A 25,318-nucleotide genomic window follows, 5' to 3' on the forward strand; every position below is an offset into this window, starting at 1 on the left:
GGTAAGTGTTGTGTGTTAAAATATATTTAAAGTAATCTCACAATTTCAAGTCTTCCTAGTATACTGTGGGCATATTCATTTATTGAAATACGTATATCAAGTCTATTTTACATGGTTTGTACCAGTGTTTATCCAAAACAGATTTCCTGAAGCCACAAAATATATTCCTTTAAATACATACTAAAAACTCTTCTTTAAAGCTTTTCTCAGTTTCATGGACTTATCACTCACTATAAAATTGGAGCTCTGTGTATGAATATCATTGATCATGAATTAAAAAGACATGAGCTTTGGCAAGAAGAACTTTCTAAGAAGAAGAAAACTGATATCCTTTGAAGCGGCATTTCACCCCACTGTTGCCTATTGCTGTGAGCTTTGGATGGAGAGGATTTTGTTTTGTTTGTCATTCACATTACTTGAAAAAATGCAAAAGTGTGCTGAAGGTTAAGATGAAGATTGAAATTATCAGAATGAATATAGTTTTACATATACTTTTTAATCTTTTTACAACTTTGATTAGGTGATAAGCTAGAGGGAATAGATAATAGTGGTCCTGGATAACTGAATTGGTGAGTCTCTAAGTGACTGTGCTATTTTGTCCCTTAAGATCCTTTAGTTAGCTGAAGTCTGGCTCACCACTGTTGCTTATGTAGTTTTCTCTGTGTAATAAGGTGACTTTGATTGGAATGAGTGTGAATTTGGTGAAGAACATAGTTTTAAATTCTATTTTTCTAATTATTAAAAAAAGTATTTTTGGACTTACATACAAATTCGAGATGCCTGCAGAAGCATAGAACCTGTGAAAGGAACCTTAAAAAGAATCAGTTTTAACCTTTCAATACAAGAATCTTTTCTGCAACTTCCCTTACAAATCGATTATTTAGTCTCTTTATCATGTCACTGTTTATTGATTTAGCTCATTCTGTGTTTTGACATTCTATTTATTATAATGGTTTTTTGCTTAGTGTACTGAAGTCTACTTCCCAATAACTTCTATCCCTTGATTCTAATCTTGCATACTGAAGCAATATAGAATAGGATATTTTCTTCAATATCACATTTCTTATATATGAAGATATTTGTCATATTTCTTCTACAACTTTAATTCTAAATTGAAGGCCCTGGCTTATTCATATCTGTCTAATATGACATGTTTTGCAGATGACAAGTCATATTGGTAACTTTCTTTTGAACCCAATATTTATTGATCTCTTTTAAAAAGTAAAAATATTATTTCTGTTGTGCCCAATATCTCATGTTTTTTACCTCCCCTTCGTGGAATACCCAATGCACTATAAAAATACACCCTCAAACACACACACAGATTTGACTTTTCTTAATTAGGATCTTTATAGGTTTAGACATTTTCTCTATGTGCTATAAGCTTCTGACATCTAGATTGGTGTTGACTTAAACCACGTGGACAACTCAATAATCCTGGAGACTTCAGGTCATTTCTTGAGTCCCAAGTTTCCTGAATGTACCTCAAGTCATTGAAACTAAGGCAGGGTGGATACAGAGGAACCACTAATGGGACTTTTAGCAATCATTAATTTATACTTTGTGATTGCTTGGTGACAAGAACTTATCTTTTAGGACATATATTCCTATAAATATTAGACACCATTGAATGTAAGATACACCATTATTTATGAACCACTATGAAAGGAAAAAGATGCTTCCAATTAAAACTATGACTTATCATGGATTATAAGATATATTCAAATTCTGGAGATGTTAAGATGTGCAAAAAATGTGTCTCAGAATCAATGGATTACAATAATTGAAGGAATATAAAAATGACCTATCAGAATTTTGGCCTTTTCTCCTAAAATATTACTATTTTATTAAGTCTTAAGTTTCCTTGTGTTGTGATGCAAGTAGCATTCCACAAGGGGGATGTTTTTGAGTGCTTGGGGATCCTGAATTCATACTGAAGTAATTGGTTATTTCTGCAGGTGTCCAAGGGGCTATTTGGGGCTATAAGATATAATTTTTAAATTTTGTTTTTCTCTAACTTTGGGATATTTCTCTTTTTGTATGTAGTCTGAAGAGGGTGCTAAAAATCTTGAGATATAATCAACGTCCTTTCAATATACTAGACATCTGTCCAAAGTGGAATTCACTATTCTTATTAACTAAATCATTCTTTAAGGCTGTAACCTTTTTGATTCATGGACCTATTTTTTAATCTGGTGAAAGTTAGAGACTTGTGCACATACATAAAATATTTACATACAATTTCTGAGGATTCAAGTACTTGGTGAAGCCTAAACATGTGTTCACCCAAGGTCTGCGAGCACATCCTCGAGCACTTGGTTAAGAAGATCTGTTATAACACAGTTGTGCAGGGAATAATATTTTAATTAAACTATTGGTTACAGAAAATAACTGGATAAAATTGCACATAAAATTTATTAGCACTGTTCTTCATAGTATTTTTCATTAGGTTTTCTTTGCTTCAATGAATATGGATGATCCTTAACTTGTTTACTTGATGAAGACCCTGAAAACCAAACCTTGAGAAAAGATTATGAAAAAACCTTTAAAAAATACCAGGGGCTTGTGGTAAAACAGGAACAGCTCTTACGAGGTATGAATACCTAAGCAATGAGAACGCAACAAAGTTCTTACTATACATTCAGCTTGTTCTATTTTTGTCAGATAAATAAAGCTAATACCAGACTAATTGAAAGTTCTATGAATTTTAATATACTACAGAATCTTCTGTCTTTAGCATTGATAATGATGTTTTAAATTTCACTGCACTGTCTTTCTACCAAAAGGCCCCATTCAGCTCTTAAATGTATAAATTACATTCTTGAAATTGTATTAATCAGAAAGGATTTTTTAATCCAATGTATGGCCTTTTCAATAATAAGAATCTTGTCTCTCAAACCCTGCTATATGTATCTTATATGGTGACAATTTTGTTGCTTTCCTAGGAAATAGATGTAAAATTTTTCAAAATATTTCTCTTTAATAAAAAATAAGTCTCCTCTTTCTGGGGTTTGTTGAGAGATTTAACAGTTCGATAGTATGGTTTCTCAGTCATTGATAAGATGCAAAATCTTATGTCGTTAGTAAGAATGATGTGGGACTTTTAAGTGTGCATTCAATTCCTGCTTTGTAGCTGACTATTGATTTTTTCCCCCAGCTTTATTGAGATATAATCGACATATAACACTGTGTAAGTTTAAGGTATACAGTGTAATGGTTTGATACAAGTATATGTTGCAGAATGTTTACCACAATAAGATTACTTAACAAATCCTTCTCCTCACATAATTACCATTTTGTTGTTGTTGTTGTTATGGTGAGAACATTTAAGATCTGTCATAGCACCATTCAAGTATACAGTACAGTATTTTTACCTGTAGTCACCACTCTGTATATTAGATCCTGGAACATACTCATCTTATAACTGAAAGTTTGTACTCTTTGACCACCGTCTCCCCATTTCCCCCACAACCCAGCGTCTGGTAACCATCAATCTACTCCTTGTTTCTGTGAGCTCAGCGTTTTTAGATTCCACATATAAGCATATAAGTGAGAACATATAGCGTTTGTCTTCCTCCGTCTGACTTATTTCATTTAGCATAATGCCCTCAAGATCCATCTTTGTTGTGGCAAATGTCAGAATATCGTCCTTTTTAATAAACAAGTAATATTCTATTTTATATATATTATACATAATATATAAATAATATATGTTATATATTTTATATAATATTTTATATAAATATATATATCACATCTACTTTATCCATTCATCCATGTATAGACACTTAGGTTGCTTCCACATCTTAACTATTATGAATAATGCTGGAGTGAACATGGGAGTGCTGATATCTCTTTGAGATCGTGATTTTATTTCTTTTGGATATATACCCGGAAGTAGGATTGCTGAGTCGTATGGTAGTTCTATTTTTAACTTTTTGAGGAACCACCATACTGTTTTCCAGAGTGGCTGCACCAGTATATAGTCCTGTCAACAGTACACCAAGTGCTCCCTTTTCTCCACATTTGCCAGCATTTATCTCTTGTCTTTTTGATAATAACCATTCTGACAGGTGTGAGATTGTATCTCAGTGTAGTATTGATTTGCATTTGCCTGATGATCAGTGATGTTGAGCATTTTCATGTGTCTGTTGGCCATCTGTACGTCTTCTTTGGAAAAATTTCTATTCAGATACTCTGCCCATTTTTTAATTGAGTTGTTTGATTTTTCGATGTTGAGTTGTGTGAGTTCTTTGTGTATTTTGGATATTAACCCCTTATTGGATATATCATATGCCAATATCTTCTCCCATTCTGTAGGCTGCTTTTTCATTTTGTTGATAGCTAGCTTCCTTTGCTGTGTAAAAGCTTTTTAGTTTGATGTAGTCCAATTTGTTTGTTTTACTTTTGTTTCCCTTGCCTGAGGAGACATATCCAAAAAATTATTGCTAAGGCTGATGTCAGAGAGCATACTGCCTATGTTTTCTTCTAGGAGTTTTACGGCTTCAGGTCTTACATTTAAGACTTTAATCCATTTTGAGTTTATTTATTTATTTTTTTTAACATCTTTATTGGAGTATAATTGCTTTACAATGGTGTGTTAGTTTCTGCTTTATAACAAAGTGAATCAGTTATACATATACATAAGTTCCCATATCTCTTCCCTCTTGCATCTCCCTCCCTCCCACCCTCACTATCCCACCCCTCTAGGTGGTCACAAAGCACAGAGCTGATCTCCCTGTGCTATGCAGTTACTTCCCACTAGCTATCTATTTTACGTTTGGTAGTGTATATATGTCCCTGCCACTCTCTCACTTTGTCACATCTTACCCTTCCCCCTCCCCATATCCTCAAGTCCATTCTCTAGTAGGTCTGTGTCTTTATTCCCGTCTTGCCGCTAGGTTCTTCATGACCTTTTTTTTTTTTCCCTTAGATTCCGTATATATGTGTTAGCATACTGAATTTGTTTTTCTCTTTCTGACTTACTTCACTCTGTATGACAGACTCTAACTCCATCCACCTCACTACAAATAACTCCATTTCGTTTCTTTTTATGGCTGAGTAATATTCCATTGTATATATATGTCACATCTTCTTTATCCATTCATCTGTCGATGGACATTTAGGTTGCTTCCATGTCCTGGCTATTGTAAATAGAGCTGCAATGAACATTTTGGTACATGACTCTTTTTGAATTATGGTTTTCTCAGGGTATATGCCCAGTAGTGGGATTGCTGGGTCGTATGGTAGTTCTATTTTTAGTTTTTTAAGGAACCTCCATACTGTTCTCCATAGTGGCTGTATCAATTTACATTCCCACCAACAGTGCAAGAGTGTTCCCTTTTCTCCACACCCTCTCCAGCATTTATTGTTTCTAGATTTTTTGATGGTGGCCATTCTGACCGGTGTGAGATGATATCTCATTGTAGTTTTGATTTGCATTTCTCTAATGATTAATGATGTTGAGCATTCTTTCTTGTGTTTGTTGGCAATCTGTATATCTTCTTTGGAGAAATGTCTGTTTAGGTCTTCTGCCCATTTTTGGATTGGGTTGTTTGTTTTTTTGTTATTGAGCTGCATGAGCTGCTTGTAAATTTTGGAGATTAATCCATTGTCAGTTGCTTCATTTGCAAATATTTTTTCCCATTCTGGGGGTTGTCTTTTGGTCTTGTTTATGGTTTCCTTTGCTGTGCAGAAGCTCTGAAGTTTCATTAAGTCCCATTTGTTTATTTTTGTTTTTATTTCCATTTCTCTAGGAGGTGGGTCAAAAAGGATCTTGCTGTGATTTATGTCATAGAGTGTTCTGCCTATGTTTTCCTCTAAGAGTTTGATAGTGTCTGGCCTTACATTTAGGTTTTTAATCCATTTTGAGTTTACTTTTGTGTATGGTGTTAGGGAGTGTTCTAATTTCATACTTTTACATGTACCTGTACAGTTTTCCCAGCACCACTTATTGAAGAGGCTGTCTTTTCTCCACTGTATATGCTTGCCTCCTTTATCAAAGATAAGGTGACCATATGTGCATGGGTTTATCTCTGGGCTTTCTATCCTGTTCCATTGATCTGTGTTTCTGTTTTTGTGCCAGTACCATACTGTCTTGATTACTGTAGCTTTGTAGTATAGTCCGAAGTCAGGGAGCCTGATTCCTCCAGCTCCATTTTTCGTTCTCAAGATTGCTTTGGCTATTCGGGGTCTTTTGTGTTTCCATACAAATTGTGAAATTTTTTGTTCTAGTTCTGTGAAAAATGCCAGTGGTAGTTTGATAGGGATTGCATTGAATCTGTAGATTGCTTTGGGTAGTAGAGTCATTTTCACAATGTTGATTCTTCCAATCCAAGAACATGGTATATCTCTCCATCTATTTGTATCATCTTTAATTTCTTTCATCAGTGTCTTATAATTTTCTGCATACAGGTCTTTTGTCTCCTTAGGTTTATTCCTAGATATTTTATTCTTTTTGTTGCAATGGTAAACGGGAGTGTTTCCTTAATTTCACTTTCAGAGTTTTCATCATTAGTGTATAGGAATGCAAGAGATTTCTGTGCATTAATTTTGTATCCTGCTACTTTACCAAATTCATTGATTAGCTCTAGTAGTTTTCTGGTAGCATCTTTAGGATTCTCTATGTATAGTATCATGTCATCTGCAAACAGTGACAGCTTTACTTCTTTTCTGATTTGGATTCCTTTTATTTCTTTTTCTTCTCTGATTGCTGTGGCTAAAACTTCCAAAACTCTGTTGAATAATAGTGGTGAGAGTGGGCAACCTTGTCTTGTTCCTGATCTTAGTGGAAATGATTTCAGTTTTTCACCATTGAGGATGATGTTGGCTGTGGGTTTGTCATATATGGCCCTTATTATGTTGAGGAAAGTTCTCTCTATGCCTACTTTCTCTACGGTTTTTATCATAAGTGGGTGTTGAATTTTGTCGAAAGCTTTCTTTGCATCTATTGAGATGATCATATGGTTTTTCTCCTTCAATTTGTTAATATGGTGTATCACGTTGATTGATTTGCATATATTGAAGAATCCTTGCATTCCTGGGATGAACCCCACTTGATCATGGTGTATGATCCTTTTAATGTACTGTTGGATTCTGTTTGCTAGTATTTTGTTGAGGATTTTTGCATCTATGTTCATCAGTGATATTGGCCTGTAGTTTTCTTTCTTTGTGACATCTTTGTGTGGTTTTGGTATCAGGGTGATGGTGGCCTCATAGAATGAGTTGGGGAGTGTTCATCCCTCTGCAATATTTTGGAAGAGTTTGAGAAGGATAGGTGTTAGCTCTTCTCTAAATGTTTGATAGAATTCGCCTGTGAAGCCATCTGGTCCTGGGCTTTTGATTGTTGGAAGATTTTTAATCACAGTTTCAATTTCAGTGCTTGTGATTGGTCTGTTCATATTTTCTATTTCTTCCTGGTTCAGTCTCGGCAGGTTGTGCATTTCTAAGAATCTGTCCATTTCTTCCAGGTTGTCCATTTTATTGGCATAGAGTTGCTTCTAGTAATCTCTCATAATCGTTTGTAATTCTGCAGTGTCAGTTGTTACTTCTCCTTTTTCATTTCTAATTCTATTGATTTGAGTCTTCTCCCTTTTTTTCTTGATGAGTCTGGCTAATGGTTTATCAATTTTGTTTATCTTCTCAAAGAACCAGCTTTTAGTTTTATTGATCTTTGCTATTGTTTCCTTCATTTCTTTTTCCTTTATTTCTGATCTGATCTTTATGATTTCTTTCCTTCTGCTAACTTTGGGGTTTTTTTGTTCTTCTTTCTCTAATTGCTTTAGGTGCAAGGTTAGGTTGTTTATTCGAGATGATTCCTGTTTCTTGAGGTAGGCTTGTATTGCTATAAACGTCCCTCTTAGAACTGCTTTTGCTGCATCCCATAGGTTTTGGGTCGTCGTGTCTCCATTGTCATTTGTTTCTAGGTATTTTTGATTTCCCCTTTGATTTCTTCAGTGATCACTTCATTATTAAGTAGTGTATTGTGTAGCCTCCATGTGTTTGTATTTTTTACAGATCTTTTCCTGTAATTGATATCTAGTCTCATAGCGTTGTGGTCGGAAAAGATACTTGATACGATTTCAATTTTCTTAAATTTACCAAGGCTTGATTTGTGACCCAGGATATGATCTATCCTGGAGAATGTTCCATGAGCACTTGAGAAAAATGTGTATTCTGTTGTTTTTGGGTGAAATGTCCTATAAATATCAATTAAGTCCATCTTGTTTAATGTATCATTTAAAGCTTGTGTTTCCTTATTTATTTTCATTTTGGATGATCTGTCCATTGGTGAAAGTGGGGTGTTAAAGTCCCCTACTATGATTGTGTTACTGTCGATTTCCCCTTTTATGACTGTTAGTATTTGCCTTATGTATTGAAGTGCTCCTATGTTGGATGCATAAATATTTACAATTGTTATATCTTCTTCTTGAATCGATCCCTTGATCATTATATAATGTCCTTCTTTGTCTCTTGTAATAGTCTTTATTTTAAAGTCTATTTTGTCTGATATGAGAATTGCTACTCCAGCTTTCTTTCGATTTCCATTTGCATGGAATATCTTTTTCCATCCCCTCACTTTCAGTCTGTATGTGTCCCTAGGTTTGAAGTGGGTCTTTTGTAGACAGCATATATACGGGTCTTGTTTTTGTATCCATTCAGCCAGTCTGTGTCTTTTGGTGGGAGCATTTAATCCATTTACATTTAAGGTAATTATCGATATGTATGTTCCTATTCCCATTTTCTTAAATGTTTTGGGTTTGTTATTGTAGGTGTTTTCCTTCTCTTGTGTTTCTTGCCTAGAGAAGTTCCTTTAGCATTTGTTGAAAAGCTGGTTTGGTGGTGCTGAACTCTCTCAGCTTTTGCTTGTCTGTAAAGGTTTTAATTTCTCCATCAAGTCTGAATGAGATCCTTGCTGGGTAGAGTAATCTTGGGTGTAAGTTTTTCTCCTTCATCACTTTAAATATGTCCTGCCACTCCCTTCTGGCTTGCAGTTTCTGCTGAAAGATCAGCTGTTAACCTTATGGGGATTCCCTTGTGTGTTATTTGTTGTTTTTCCCTTGCTGCTTTTAATATGTTTTCTTTATATTTAATTTTTGGTAGTTTGATTAATATGTGTCTTGGCATTTTTCTCCTTGGATTTATCCTGTATGGGACTCTCTGTGCTTCCAGGACTTGATTAACTATTTCCTTTCCCATATTAGGGAAGTTTTCAAACTATAATCTCTTCAAATATCTCTCAGTCCCTTTCTTTTTCTCTTCTTTTTCTGGGACCCCTATAATTCGAATGTTGGTGTGTTTAATGTTGTCCCAGAGGTCTCTGAGACTGTCCTCAGTTCTTTTCATTCTTTTTTCTTTATTCTCCTCTGCAGTAGTTATTTCCACTATTTTATCTTCCAGGTCACTTATCTGTTCTTCTGCCTCAGTTATTCTGCTATTGATACCTTCTAGAGTATTTTTAATTTCATTTATTGTGTTTTTCATCGTTGCTTGGTTCCTCTTTAGTTCTTCTAGGTCCTTGTTATATGTTTCTTGCATTTTGTCTATTCTATTTCCAAGATTTTGGATCATCTTTTCTATCATTATTCTGAATTCTTTTTCAGGTAGACTGCCTATTTCCTCTTCATTTGTTAGGTCTGGTGTGTTTTGACCTTGCTCCTTCATCTGCTGTGTGTTTTTCTGTCTTCTCATTTTGCTTATCTTACTGTGTTTGGGGTCTCCTTTTCGCAGGCTGCAGGTTCGTAGTTCCTGTTGTTTTTGGTATCTGTCCCCAGTGGGTAAGGTTGGTTCAGTGGGTTGTGTAGGCTTCCTGGTGGAGGGGACTAGTGCCTGTGTTCTGTTGGATGAGGCTGGATCTTGTCTTTCTGGTGGGCAGGTCCATGTCTGGTGGTGTGTTTTGGGGTGTCTGTGGCCTTATTATGATTTTAGGCAGCCTCTCTGCTAATGGATGGGGCTGTGCTCCTGTCTTGCTAGTTGTTTGGCATAGGGTATCCAGCACTATAGCTTGCTGGTCGTTGAGTGAAGCTGGGTCTTGGTGTTGAGATGGAGATCTCTGGGAGATTTTCGTCATTTGGTATTACGTGGAGCTGGGAGGTCTCTTATGGACCAGTGTCCTGAAGTTGGCTCTCCCACCTCAGAGGCACAGCCCTGATGCCTGGCTGGAGCACCAAGAGCCTTTCATCCGCACGGCTCAGATTAAAAGGGAGAAAAAAATAGAAAGAAAAAAAGAAAGAGGATAAAATAAAGTAAGATAAAATAAAGTTAATAAAATAAAAAGTAATTATTAAAAAAAGAAAAAAAAAATTTTAAAGTAAAAAAACAAAAAACGGACAGACAGAACCCTAGGACAAATGGTGAAAGCAAAGCTATACAGACAAAATCTCACACGGAAGCATACACATACACACTCACAAAAAGAGGAAAAGGGGAAAAAATAATATATCTTGCTCCCAAAGTCCACCTCCTCAATTTGGGATGATTCGTTGTCTATTCAGGTATTCCACAGATGCAGGTACATCAAGTTGTTTGTGGAGCTTTAATCCGCTGCTTCTGAGGATGCTGGGAGAATTTTCCCTTTCTCTTCTTTGTTCGCACAGCTCCCGTGTTTCAGCTTTGGATTTGGACCCGCCTCTGCATGCAGGTCGCCTGAGGGCGTCTGTTCTTCGCTCACACAGGACGGGGTTAAAGGAGCAGCTGCTTCGGGTGCTCTGGCTCACTCAGGCCGGGGGGAGGGAAGGGTACGGATGCGGGGCGAGCCTGCGGCGGCAGAGGCCAGCGTGACGTTGCAACAGCCTGAGGAGCGCCGTGCGTTCTCCTGGGGAAGTTGTCCCTGGATCACAGGACCCTGGCAGTGGCGGGCTGCACAGGCTCCTGGGAGGGGCGGTGTGGATAGTGACCTGTGCTTGCACACAGGCTTCTTGGTGGTGGCAGCAGCAGCCTTAGCGTTTCATGCCCGTCTCTGGGGTCCACGCTGGTAGCCGCAGCTCGCTCCCGTCTCTGGAGCTCGTTTAGGTGGCGCTCTGAATCCCCTCTCCTCCCGCACCAGGAAACAAAGAGGCAAGAAAAAGTCTTGCCTGTTCGGCAGCTCCAGACCTTTTCCCGGACTCCCTCCCGGCTAGCTGTGACGCACTAGCCCCTACAGGCTGTGTTCACGCCGCCAACCCCAGTCCTCTCCCTGCAATCCGACCGAAGCCCGAGCCTCAACTCCCAGCCCCCACCCACCCCGGCGGGTGAGCAGACAAGCCTCTCGGGCTGGTGAGTGCTGCTCGGCACCGATCCTCTGTGCGGGAATCTCTCCGCTTTGCCCTCCGCACCCCTGTTGCTGTGCTCTCCTCCGTGGTTCCGAAGCTTCCCCCCTCTGCCACTCGCAGTCTCCGCCCACGAAGGGGCTTCCTAGTGTGTGGAAACCTTTCCTCCTTCACAGCTCCCTCCCACTGGTGCAGGTCCCGTCCCTATTCTTTTGTCTCTGTTGTTTCTTTTTTCTTTTGCCCTACCCAGCTACGTGGGGAGTTTCTTGCCTTTTGGGAGTTCTGACGTCTTCTGCCAGCGTTCAGTGGGTGTTCTATAGGAGCATTTCCACGTGTAGATGTATTTCTGATGTATCTGTGGGGAGGAAGGTGATCTCCGCGTCTTACTCTTCTGCCATCTTCTCCTCTCTCTGAGTTTATTTTTGTATATGATGTGAAAAAGTAGTCCAGCTTCATTCTTTTGCATGTAGCTGTCTAATTTTCCCAACACTATTTATTGAAGAAGCTGTCTTTTAGCCATTGTATATTCTTGCCTCCATTGTTATAGATTGACCATGTAAGTATGAGTTTATTCCTTCACTCTCTATTCTGTTCCATTGATCTATGTGTCTGCTTTTGTGCCATACCATACTGTTTTGATTACTGTGTCTTTGTAGTATAGTTTGAAATCAGAGAGCGTGATATCTACAGCTTTGTTCTTTGTAAAGAACAAAGCTGGAGATACTGTTTTGGCTGTTCGGGGTCTTTGTGTTTCCACGTGCATATATATTTAAAATTGTTGTATTTTCTTGTTGGAGTGATCCCTTTATCATTATGTAATGTCCTTCTTTGTCTCTAGTTACAGTCTTTGGTTTAAAGTCTATTTGTCTGATATAAGTATTGCTACCCCATTTTTCTTTTTGTTTCCATTTGCATGGAATACCTTTTAACATCCTCTCATTTTCAGTCAGTTTGTGGCTTTAGATCTGAAGTGATTCTCTTACAGGCACCGTACGCATGGGTCTTGTTTTTGCATCCAGTCAGCCACTGTATGTCTTGATTGGAGCTTTTAGTCCATTTACACTTAAAGTAATTATTGATAGGTATGTACTTTTTGCCATTTTGTTCATTGTTTTGGGGTTTTTTTTTTAATAGTCCTTTTATGGTCCTTTCTTTTGCTCTCATCCCTTGTGATTTGATGTCTACCTTTAGTGTTATGTTTGGATTCCTTTGTCTTTTTTGTGTGTGTATCTATTATAGATTTTTGGTTTGTGGTTACCATGAGGTTTATATATATATATATCTGTTATAAACCCTATGATACATTATTATTTTTGTATAGACAGTCAATTTTACTTTAAAAATGTTTAAATATTAAGAAAATAACCTTATATATTTACTTACATAGTTACTATTTCCACTGATTCTACTATTTTTTGTGTAGATCATGTTTCTGTCGTCATTTTCTTTCTGTCTGAAAGATTTCCTTGTATATTTCTCACAGGATAGATTTACTAATGATGAATTATTTTATCTTTACATCTGAGAAATTCTTTGTTTTTTTTCTTTTTTGAAATATTTTTACTGGTTTATAATTCTAGGTTGACAACTTATTTCTATTTGCTAAACATACTGTTACACTGTTGACATGCTTGCATTGTTTCTGATGAGAAGTCTGCTGTCATCCTTATCTTTTCTTCATCTATATATGAGGTTTTTTTCCCTCTGGCTGCTTTAAAATGGTCTCTTCATCATTTGTTTTGACCAGTTTGATTATATTGTGCTTTGGTGTAGCTTTCTTCGTGTTTCTTGTTCTTGGATTTCACTGACCTTATTGGGATTGTGGATTTATATTTTTTATCAAATTTGGAAAATTATCAGTTATTATTTCTTCAGGGACTCCAATTACAGGTATATTAGGTCACTTGACGTTTTTTCCATAGTTTACTGATACTCTTTACATTTTTGCTGTTGTTGTTTTTTTTCTTTGTGTGTTTAATTTTGGATAATTTCTAGTTATGTCTTTAATTTCACTAATCTTTTCTTCTCCAGTCTCTAAACTGCCGTTAATTCCATTTAGTATACAATCTCAGGCATTGTAGTTTTCATTGCTAGATGTTTGATTTAATCTTTTGTATATCCTCCATGTCTCTACTTAACTTTTAAAAAATTTGGAATACAGTTATATAACTATTTTGATGTTCATGTTCGATCATTCTAACTGTGGTGTCAGTTCTAGAACAGTTTCAGTTAGCTGATTTTTCTTTTCCTTACAGGTTGTGTTTTCCTGCTTTTTTTGAATGGCTAATAATCTTTGATTGGAGGCAGGACAATGTGAAATTTTCATTGTTAGGTGATGGATATTATTTTATTCCTATAAATATTCTATTCCTGAGCTTTATTGTGAGACATAATTAAATTACTTGGAAACAGTTTGATCCTTTTGGATCATGCTCTTAAGATTTGTGAGTTTGGACATGAGCAGCATTTAGTCTAAAACTAATTATTCCATACTACTGAGGCAAGGCCCATGTGAGAACTCTACCCAGTGGCCCATTAATTATGAAGTTTCCAGTATAGCTGGTAGAAACAGGCATTATTTCCAGCTCTGTGTGCATGTCATGTATTTTTTCTTCTAATTCTTTCATTTTGTTCTGCCCCCAGCCTCAGATTTGTAACACATGTGACTAGTCAGTACTCTGCTCAATATGTAAAGTAGACCTCTGCAGAACTCTGGAACTCTTCTCTTTTTGCAGCTCTGTCCTCTCTGGTATTTTTTTCTGTGAACTCTAGCCACCTTGGCTTCCCTGGTCCCTTGGTTCCATCTCTTCATTCAAGAATTCTTTGGGGTTCTGCTGGGATTTTTCCTTATCTGTTTCATGACCTAGAATCTCTCAAGACAGTATTCTGGGGCAATCATGGCCAGGTCATTTGTTTCTTATCTCTCAGGGATAACTATCCTTCATTATCTGGTGTTCAGTGTCCTGAAAACCCTTATTGTAGTCTTTTTGTTGTTGTTGTTATTGTTTCTGGTGAGGGTTTCCAATCTGGTCCCTGTTCCTCTAATGTATTAATTTCCCAGAGTTGCCAAAACAAAGTACTGCACACTGGGTGATTTAAAACAATAGAAATTTCACAGTTCTGGAGGCTAGAAAGCCAAAGTCAAGATGTCAGCAGGGCCATGCTGCCCCTGAAGACTCTAGAGAAGAATCTTTCCTTGGCTCTTCCTAGCATTTGGTGGCTTCTGGCAGTCCTTGGTGTTTCTTGGCTTGTGGCTGCATCTATTCATTCTCTGCCCACATCTTCACATGGCCTTCTTCCCACTGCATCTGTCTGTTATGTCCTCTCTTCTTATGAGGACCCCAGTCATTGGTTTCAAGGTCTACCTTAATCTGTTATGACCTCATCCTAACTAGTTACATCTGCAAAGACCCTGTTTCCAAATTAGTTCAAATTCCCAGGTTCTGGGTGGATGGAAATTTGAGGAGAACACTGTTCAACCCACTACATCTATCCTGGTTGCAAGAAGAAGTCTACTATATGCTTTTTCAACACAACTTTAAAACCTTTTATTAGTGCCTTGCATGGAAAGTCAGCATGGTGCAATAGTGTAAATGTGTGAGCTTTGGTTTCTGGTGGGTTTTCTTGCTGTGTGGCTAGGGCAAGGTATTTAACTTCTCTGAATCTGGGGTTCCCATCTGTAAAAATTTTTATAGTATTTCTTGCCTTGTAAAATTGTCTTAAAATTAAAATGGGTTACTGTTTATATATCAACTAGTACAGTGCCTGGCATATAGCAGGTACTTAATTAGTGAGGATTGCTTTTCCATTTCAAGTATTTGTTAAATAAAATTTATATGTATGCATATATTTTTTTCATAAAGGTTTAGAGATGGTTTATAAGAGTACATAAAATGAAATACTAAAAAAATGAGCAAAATCAAGACAATAGGAGAGCAGAAAGACTGTTGGCCATAATATTCTATGTAATTCTGACAGAAAACTTTCAGGTTTAACTCTGAAGCTTCCTGTCAGTCAAGGCCAAATGGAAAACATTATCTGTTACATAATTCTCACTGTCAAAAGGGAACAATTAAATGAGTTTCTTATGAGAATGTAAGCATTTTTATTACCGGTATCTAAAAGAAACTTTACTTAGAACTAGTAGACAGTGGCCTAGACTTTGGTTAGTGTAACAGTTATTTTACTGAATTTCATATGGCCATTTTCTGTAGTGACTATCAAAAACTCATTTTGAATATGAAAAATAGGTTTTAGTATCCTTAAATTCAGCTCTAGCTATACTCTACATTTTTTAACACAGCAGCCCCTAATTGTTGAAATTTTACCTTGTTTTCTACATGTTTGCCTGTTTTATTATTTGCTAACATATACCTTTAATTGACATTTGATTACAATTAAGCTCTTAGCTCCAAGAGGGTAGGAATCATTGTCTTATTTTGGTTATTGCGCCTTTCTCAGAATCATAAGAATATTATTTTATATATATGTTTTGTTTCATATGGCATATATATCAATAATAATAGTTTTCTAATGAATAAATTAACTAGTTAAAATTTTCAAGATAATATACTATCTTCTACATCTGTTAGTTTAATGGGTAGAAATGATTTATTAAATTGTTGATTCAATGTGCCAGTTATTTAACTCTCATTTATTTTACTTTTCTAGTTGCTCTTTATTTGCTTCTGAATCTTGCTGAGGATACACGTACAGAGCTGAAGATGAGGAACAAGAACATAGTTCACATGCTGGTGAAGGCTCTTGATCGGGACAATTTTGAGCTGCTTATTCTAGTTGTGTCATTTTTGAAGAAACTCAGCATTTTTATGGAGAATAAAAATGATATGGTAACTTACATTGAAACAGCCCATGTTCACCATTTTTGAGTTAGAATATTTTGATAAAAAGTAAACACGTTATCCCCCTACTGAGATAATTCGGAATGAAAATTTTACAATGGCAGTAACTCACTTAAGTGGCTTCATTAAGGAATATATTTCATATTAGTTAATAATCCAGATAATTAAAGTTTTCTGGATAAAAATATTTTCCTAATATATTGTACAGAATGAATCTTTCCATATTAAACATAATATATAGAAAGTAATTTTAACTTTAGATCATGTTTCAGAGTCATCTGGCCTTATTATTTTCCCCTAAGGTATTTTTTTTTCTCCTGCATTTCTGGTATTAGTGTGTGGAATTACAGTTTAGCCCAATCTGTTTCTCATTTATTATTCCAGTTGGTAGCTGCAACCTGTTGATTCTGCTTAAGTATCTCTTGAAGCTATCTGTTCTTTCTATTCCCAGCGCCATTGTGTTAGTTCATGCCCTCTTTATTTATACACTCTTCATTTCTTGTTTGAATCATTTCAGTAGGTTCCTATTTGCCATCTTATATTGTGTTGATGCAGTTGTCTTTGAGAAATAGTACAAATTGATCATATATTATTTCTCCAGCTGAAAAATATGTATAATATAGAAATATATAGAGATGGAATAAAAAATATCTGCTTTTTTCCATGTCATTAAAAAGTCTTTGTAAGCACAGTGTTATATTAAATAGATCATACATTAACCATACCTTGCCTTCAGATACTTAAGTTGTTCATAATTTTAGCTATTATAAATAAGACTTCAATGGACACATTTGTACATGCATCTTTGTCTATATTTCTGTTTATTTTCTTAGGATACATTTCTCGAAATGGAATTATTGGATCATTGGCTTTAACTCCATTGGAAACTATTTTAGAACTGCATGCTAATACAAGTCATTATGTGACTGTGTATTATTGGTATAAGTGGATTCTCCTTCAGATAGTCTAAATATATAGTAGTTCTACCTGTTCTTTTTCCTTCTTTTAAAATCTAATGAGCTAAGAAGTAGCTTATGCTTATTGAACAACACGGCATGCTCTTTGAAAACCTGAGACTGATTAATTAGATTTAATAAGTGCCTTGAATTCTGATACTTGGAATACATGAAATTTTATTTTACCCACGGATATTTAGTATGTGTCATTTTCATCATTAGTTTTGATGATTATTGATGATCACTGTGTGTCTGATACTGTTTTAAGATTGAATTTACTTAATCAAAAACATGTTTTTTGTTTTTATCAATCTTATATTCAAGAATAATATGACCTGGTGATAGATATACTCCTGAGTATAGTTAGAGTGTGGCTAAGTAGTTGCTTCCCCTTGCTGTAAGTTGAAATATATTCTTCCATTTATGTGTTTAGAATAAGTTCACCTTTATTAGGTTTGCAAAATTCAAATTGATTTGCCATAAGCATGTGTCTACTGTGCATTGCTTAGATTTGTATTTAGGTAATACTCTTCTTATGTGTTTATTCTGTCAAAACTGATCTCAGGTACGTAATTAAAAATTATTTTCTGGTAAAATCATAGATTCAGAAGATACAATATAAATTGTCTCATCAAACCTCATTTTTTATTGGGGAGGAAAATCAGGTTCAGAAAAGGTAATTCATCCAAGGTCATAAGAATAATTTGATTGGCAGGGTTTTTAGTGTAGATGTTAGGAATTTCGTCTTTTATTGTGGAAAAGAATTCATTTTATTTAAGGGCGTTGTATAGAATTAGGATTTTTAGAGCTCAGCTGGACCTTATCTCTATGTTTACATTTTGTAGATTAACTCCTAATTTTACAGATGAAGGAACAGAGGATTAGAGAGGTTAAGTAATTTGCTCAAGGAAATATCTCCAGGATTCGGCTTCCTACTCCTTTACCTCCAAGGCAACAATTCTTTTTGTTTTTATTTTATGTTGTTTTTTTAAAAAAAGATTTTTAGCAAGATTAAGTATAAGCAATTTTTAAATGTTGGCTTTCAGAAACACTGAAAAATAATTACTTAAAGGCTGAAATAAATTTGCTTGTCAGTTGTTTGATAAACTGTTGCTTTGTAGAGAACTTTTAATAAAAGTACTAATTAACTATAAATTCCATTTTAGAGACATAAAATTAAGAGGGTATTGCATGTTGAGACAATGACTAAATTTAGCTTTGGGGATTGGGCTTTTATCAACCAGAAACATGATTAGAAAGCTGTGTCTAGTGTTTAACTATCTGATTGGGCTACATGTTTTACATTCCATTCTCTGCAATGGAAATACAAATTAAAAAAAAAAAAAAACTCTCCAAGTTACTTTATTAAGTTTGCCGTAACCACCAGTGTGTACTGTTGCTTGTTTGAAAGAAAAATATTACTTAATATAATTGGTAACAGATGAAGCCTGTGGCATTTTTATTTAAGAGGGATGGAGGGGAGGGATGACTGATCTATTTGTGAGGTTGTACTATTTATTTAAATAAAGTGTTCATTTTACTGTTATAATGAACTAATACTGACCTTGCTTTTTAGAGTTATATATTTTAAAGGAAGTTTAGTTTGCATAAAAAATCTTTCAATTAATGATTTAAATTGAGTTTTCATATTTTTTATATAAATACAATATGATTAAAAGGGAAAAAGTCATATTAGAATATGAATTTAAGAACAACAGAGAGGATATATATTCCTTGGGTTGCTTATTTTCTTATTAAGTTTTGAGACTTGTTTTTGTATTTTGAATATAAGTCTTTTATCAGTTATGTTTCCAAGTATTTACTACTTTTCTGTGGCTTGTGTTTTCATTTTCCTATGAAGAGCAAAAGGTTTTAATTGCTATGAAATCAAGTATATCAAAAAAAATTTTAATGGATTTTATTTTGGTGTTGTATCTAAGAAAAATTTTCTTAACTCAAGGTCACAAAGATTTCTTCCTGTGTGTTCTTCAAGAAGTTTTGTAGGGTTTGTGTTGTTGCTGTTGTTTTTGTTTTAGTCTGTGATCCATCCATTTTTAGTGAATTTTGCATATGGTGCAATGTATAGATCAATATCCATGTTTTGAATATGGATTTCCAATTGTTTCTGCACCATTTGTTGAAGAGACTATCCTTTCTCCACTGAATTGCCTTTGCACCATATTGAAATTGCCTTTGTACTGTTTTTGTTGATAATCAGTTGGCTATGTGTGTGTGGTTTTATTTTTGGACTATTTTCTGTTCCATTAACCTATGTTTCTATGCTTTTGCTCATACATTTTTGTCTTGATTACTGTAGCTTTATAATAAATCTTGAAATAAGGTAGTGTGAACCCTCAAATGTTGTTGCTGTTTTTCAGAATTACTCAGGCTATTTCAAATTCTTTATCTTTCCATATATTTAGAATCAACTAGTCTATTTCTTTAACAAAATATCCTGGAATCTTGATTGAGATTGCATTGAATCTATTGGCAGGATACAGTATATTGACCGTATTGAAGTTTCCGATACATGAACATGGTATAACTCTCCATTTATTTAGGTGTTTCTTGATTTCTTTCATCATTTCATAGTTTTAAGCATACGTATTTTGCACATATGTTGTTAGATTTATACCTAAGTGTTCTACCATTGTAATGGTAGCTTTTAAAAAAGAATCAGTTTCCTGTTGTACATAGATATACAGTTGAATTTTGTGTATTGACCTTATGTCCTGTGACCTTGCTAAATTCATTTTTTTGCTTGGGATTTTCTAAGTAGACAATTATATCACTTGTAAATAGAAAGTTTTATTTTGTCTATTCTTAGCTATATACTTTTTATTTCTTTTCTTTTCCCTTTTTTTTTTTTTGGTCTTACTGTACTGGTTAGGCCCTCTAGTATGATGTTAAAAAGGAATGCTGTGACTTGACATCCCTGCCTTGTTACTGGTTTTAGGAAGAAAACAATGTCTTTTACTATTAAGTGTAATTTAATATAGGTTTTTTGTAGATATTTTATTGGTTTAAGTAAGTTCTGTTCTAGTTCTAGTTTGCTGAGACTTTTTTATCATGAATGGTAGTTGGATTTTGTCAAATGCCTTTTCTGCATCAATTGAGATAATCACATGGTATTTCTTCTTTAGACTGTTAATATAGTGAATTGTATTGGTTGACTTTCAAATGTTAAGCCATTCTTGCATTCAGCAGGTAAACACCACTTGGTCATGATATATTGCCTTTTTCTACATTGCTAGATTTGATTAGCTAATATATTGTTAAAGATTTTTGTGTCTGTGTTTATGAGGATTACTGGTTTATAGTTTTCTTGTGATGTCTTGGTCTGGTTTTACTATTAGGGTAAGTCTGACCTCATAGAATGAGTTGGGAAGTATTCCCTCTTCACTTTTTTTGGAAGAGTTTGTGTAGAATTGGTATTATTTCTACTTAATTGTTTAATAGAATTCACCAGTAAAAAAGCCATCTGGACGTGGAGTTTTCTTTCTTTGAATTTCTTTAATACCTATAAGACTATTCAGGTTATCTGTTTATTTTTTGAGTGGTAACTTTGTAGTTTGTATCTTTCAAGTAGTTTTTCCATTTCATCAGTGTTGTCAAATGTATAGGTATAAAATTTTTTGTACTTTTTCCTTCTTATATCTTCAGAGTCCAAAGGTCTGAAGTGACTTTTCCTGTTGCATTACTGATATTGGTAATTTGTTTTTCTCTCTTTCTCTCTCTTTTTTTAATAGGTTAGTGGTTTATCAGTATTATTAATATTTTCAAAGAACGAGCTTTTGGTTTCATGTTTGATTTTTGGAGGATATTTTCACTGAATACAGAATTCTAGGTTGACATACTTCATAAATATCTCTGCATTGTTTTCTGGCTTGCATAGTTTTTGATAAAAAGTCTCATGTCATTCTTATCTTTTTCCTCTATATATAGTGAGTCTTTATTTTCTGCCTGCTTCCAAGATTTTATCTTTGATTTTCGAAGTTTGAATATGGCCAGGCACACACGTGCGTGTGTGTGTTGTATTCTACTTGGGGTTCTTTGAGCATGTATCTGTGTTTTGATGTCCTTCATTGTTCTTGGAAAATCCTTAGCCATTATCTTTTCAGGTATTCCTTTTGTCTCTTTCTGCCTCTCTTCTACTGGCTTCCAGTTACACATGTTAATCCATTTGGTATTGTCTCATGGCTCTTGAATGCTGTGTTGCTGTGTTTTGTTCTTCTCGTTTTTATTTTTTGGGGGGGGTGGGGTGGGGTTCAGTTTGGAAAATTTCTATTGACCTACCTCTGGGTTTACTAATCCTGGCATTAGCTATATCAAGTCTACTAATGAGCCCTTTGAAGTTTTCCTTCATCTTTGTATTATGTGTGTTGTGTCTGTATATGTGTTTTAAAATTTAATTCTTTTGGTATCACTTTTTTCTGTGAGATTATCTGTGTTTACTTGTGTTTTTCATCTTTTCCAATAGAGCCTTTAACATATTAATCATAGTTATTTTAAATTCTCTGTCTAGTAATTATACAAGTCATATCTGAATCTGGTTCTCTTGATTGCCTTATCCCTTATCAATGGGTTACTTTCTTGCTCTTTCATGTATCATAATTTTTTGTTGAAAGCTAGATATTATGTGTAGATTAGTAGAGAGTGAGATAAATACTATTTATGTCTGGAAATGGACAGACCTTCATTTTTTTAGGTCTTTAATGTAGGGGATTAAGTCATTTTTGTCAGGAGTTTAGCTGTATGTGCTTACCCTCCAGGCACCATTAGCTTCAAATTCATCTAGCATTACTTTGTCTTTGGTAGAGTATTGATGGTCAGAGGATTTTTCTCAGTGTTCATGTTCCACCCTCTACTTCAGGCTTTCCTGGCGTAACTGTGCCTCAAAGAGGCTTTCTCCTCATTTTAACTTTCCCCCAGTAATATACTGCTGTTATTTGTCACTTGGCTTTTGCTAATCTGGTGCCAGGGGCAGGGAGGGGAAAAGAAAAGAGACTTTTTCCATTGTTCTCATTTAGTTTGAGGCTGGTCTTAGGCTTATCCTGTGTCCATGGTTTTCAGCAATGGGGCTTCCTAAGTCATCCTGTCAACTCCTTTCAGGATTTTTTTTCTGTTTCCTTGCCCCAGCTGCAGTGGGTCTTCACCTGTGCTTCAGATGTGACAGGATTTTGCCATACTTCCCCAAGAGGCTTAAGTCTTTTGTTTTGGTTTTTTTTTAGGGGAAATAGGAGAAAAAGATCCAGACAGGATTTTATGCCTTCTCCCCGGTGGCAGCTGTGCCCCTCTCCCAGACCCATGCCACTGAGGGGAAGTTTTCTTCCATCTCCTGTCCCATCCCCAGTTTTTCTTGTGACCCTCTGATAAGGTCCTTGGAAAAGAGCTTGCAGGTGGTTGCAAACTCCCTGAGCATCTGTAGCTTCAGAGTTCTACAGTCTCAGGCTACTTCACATTTGGCCTTTAGCTATTTGTTTAAAAGTTTTTGTGCAATCTTCCTACCGACTTCTGCGGCAGCTCTCTTTCTCTCCAGTGCTCTGCTCCGTATAAACCAGTGCTCATGACCCTTATCTCCTTGGGGTTGCCTATTTTCTCCTTATATTTCAGGCCAGTTGATTTCCGTGCAACCTCAGCTCTCTGATTTTTTTTTGTTTTTTAAGTTATGATTTTGTATTTGGATTTTTCTTGCAGTTAGTGTGGGAACCATATCCTTTCCAGATTTTTACATCCTTAGAGGAAGTTTGAGATTCTGCTTACTTTTCTTAATCACTAATGCCTCTGACTAATTCCATGGCATTTTAGTTAATCTGACTACTTCTGTTTTCACCTTCTTGCAATATATTCTCTACTTTGTAGTCAGAATGACAGTTTTTAAGGAGTTTCACGAATGCTATATTTTCCGTGTCACTTCGGGGCCTTTGTACACTGCTGTGTTTTCCATCTAGACAGCTCTTTCCTCTGCCTCTTCAATTAACGTTAGCTAATTTCTGTTCATCCAGTAGGTTGTTTTTCCTCAGAGAAGCCTTCCTTGACAGCTCCTCACACTGAGATTATATCAGGGTTACTCCTTATATTCCCTCATGGTACTCTGTTTATTTCTCACATATAATATCACAGTTTATACAATTACAATTAGATAACTGTATAATTGTGTGTGGGAGGGTTGTTTTGTTTTTTTAACTGTATTTCATGCTCTCTAGAATATAAGCTCCATGAAGACAGGAACCATTTCTTTCTTGTTCACCAAAATATACCCAGGGCTTAAATTAAGAAATATTTGTTGAATGGATAAATAAATAAAGCTGGAAAAGAAGTTATACACTGTAATCAAAGAAGGTAGTGTAAGAATTACAGTTTTGCATAAATGTGACAAATATTTGTCCCTGGCCTCTGTGGAAATTATTGTGTGAAGTTAACGAATGAATCCTGCAGCCTTGCTTGGAAGACTAAACTAAGAGAAAGGGAGAACCAAAGTTAAAGAGTCTTTGGAGATGGACTTGTACTTTTTAATAAAGAGCTCTAGGATATGACTGCAGTGTGGCCATGGAGTATAGATACAGGTCTGAAGGAAAAATTGTTGTTGGTTTGTCAATTTACCATTTTAAAAAAATTGTTTACTCCTTGGCATGGAATGAAAGGAAAAAATATATTGAGGCCTCAATTATTAATGTGATTTTTATGAGGTCCGTGAAAATTTGCAATAAAGATATGGGAAGGGTGGTATAAATAAATGCTTTAGACCTCCCATAAAAGAAAAAGTAGAACAAGGTTATTCATAAATATTTTGGTAACGAACAAGAAAAATATGTAGTTATATAGAATTTCTCTCCTTTTATGGCCATTTCTTTGTAACAATGATGTGAGATATTTTTATAACCAAATTTTTCTGATTATTACTTTAAGAAATGTGAGTACAGGGCTTACACTACCAAGTAAGTTCTGTCCTCTGATTTCTCATCCTAAACCAAGCTCTCTTGAGGCAATTTCATAATCTTCTAGAGTGGGGATCAACAATCTTTTTCTGTAGATGGCTAGAATAATCTGTATTTTAGACCTTGCCCTTCATATGGGCTCTGTTGCAACTACTCATCTCTGCTGTGTAGCATGATAGCAGCCATAGATAGTCTATAAACAAATGAACGTAGCTGTGTTCCAATAAAACTTTACTTATGAAAACTGAAATTTGAATTTCAAATAATTTTCATGTGTCATGAAATATTTTTCATTTTTTTTCAACCATTTAAAAGTGTAAAAGTCAGAAACCATTTTTAGCTCTTGGGTTGTATGAAAACAGATGGCAAGCCAGATTAGACCCACTAGCCATAGTTCGCTGATCCCTGTTCTAGAGTTTAAACTATTACTCATAGCCCAGCTTCTCTTCTGATTTTTGAAGATTTCCAAATATCCACTGAATATCATCTCAAATTAAACATGACAGAACTTTTAGTAATTTTTTGCCCTCCTTGTCCTACACCTGTTTTTCAATTTAAAGATCTTAGTTAGTGGCACCTACATCCACCTTATTGACTACGCAGAAAAGGAACCTGAGATTGCTCTCCTATAGGCCTTCTTTCAAGACTGGCCCTTGGCTGGTGTCTAGAAACTTGGACTCAGGAGTGTTCTCACTGTTTCCTAACTAATACGTGTAGTTTACTGTTTACACAAGCAACGTGGTTTAAGCTAACCACCTGCTTTCCTTCTCAGGGTTTGGAATTTTATTTTATGCTAGGCAGAGGTTTCCTATGTGACCAGCCCCGAATAAAAACCTTAGGCATCGAGTCTCAGTCTCAATTCAGTGCTGGAGCATGTTCTGTGTGATTCTAGGAGGAGAGGGTTCTAAGAAGCTTACACCTGGCTTCTTTCAGACTTTGCCTCCATGTGCCTTTTCCCTTTTCTGATTTTACTTTGCATCCTTTTATTGTAATAAATCATAACCACGAATATGACTACATGTTGAGTCCTGTGAGTCCTCCTAGCAAATCGCAGGACCTGGAGGTGGTCTTGGGGATCCCCAACACACACTGACCAAGCCAAAAGCCTGAAAGTCACCTTCAAAGCTTCCTTTTCACTTCACATTTAGATGCTTTGACTGTATCTTCTAAACACCTCTCAAATTATTCTTTCCTCGTCAACATCTTTGTCCTTTCTTTGATTCAGACCTTAATCACATCTCACCTGTCTAAGGAATATATTCTTGTGCCTGCCTTCAGTCTCTACCTATTCCAGTCTGTCCTATACAGTGCCCCTT

The 25,318-nt window shown here is 35.6% G+C and overlaps 1 protein-coding gene across 1 annotated transcript in view; it reads left to right on the forward strand.

Moving 5' to 3' along the window:
* The window catches only part of KIFAP3 (kinesin associated protein 3), a 163,380-nt gene that overhangs the window by 37,871 nt on the left and 100,191 nt on the right, over positions 1-25,318 (forward strand). The window contains exons 7-9 of the mRNA XM_061183116.1: positions 201-325; positions 2,495-2,593; positions 15,918-16,096. Of these exons, the coding sequence (XP_061039099.1) occupies positions 201-325; positions 2,495-2,593; positions 15,918-16,096 (403 nt within the window). The remainder of the gene's footprint in view (positions 1-200; positions 326-2,494; positions 2,594-15,917; positions 16,097-25,318) is intronic.

Source organism: Eubalaena glacialis, chromosome 3 (genome assembly GCF_028564815.1).
Source record: "Eubalaena glacialis isolate mEubGla1 chromosome 3, mEubGla1.1.hap2.+ XY, whole genome shotgun sequence".
Taxonomy (NCBI): Eukaryota; Metazoa; Chordata; class Mammalia; order Artiodactyla; family Balaenidae; genus Eubalaena; species Eubalaena glacialis.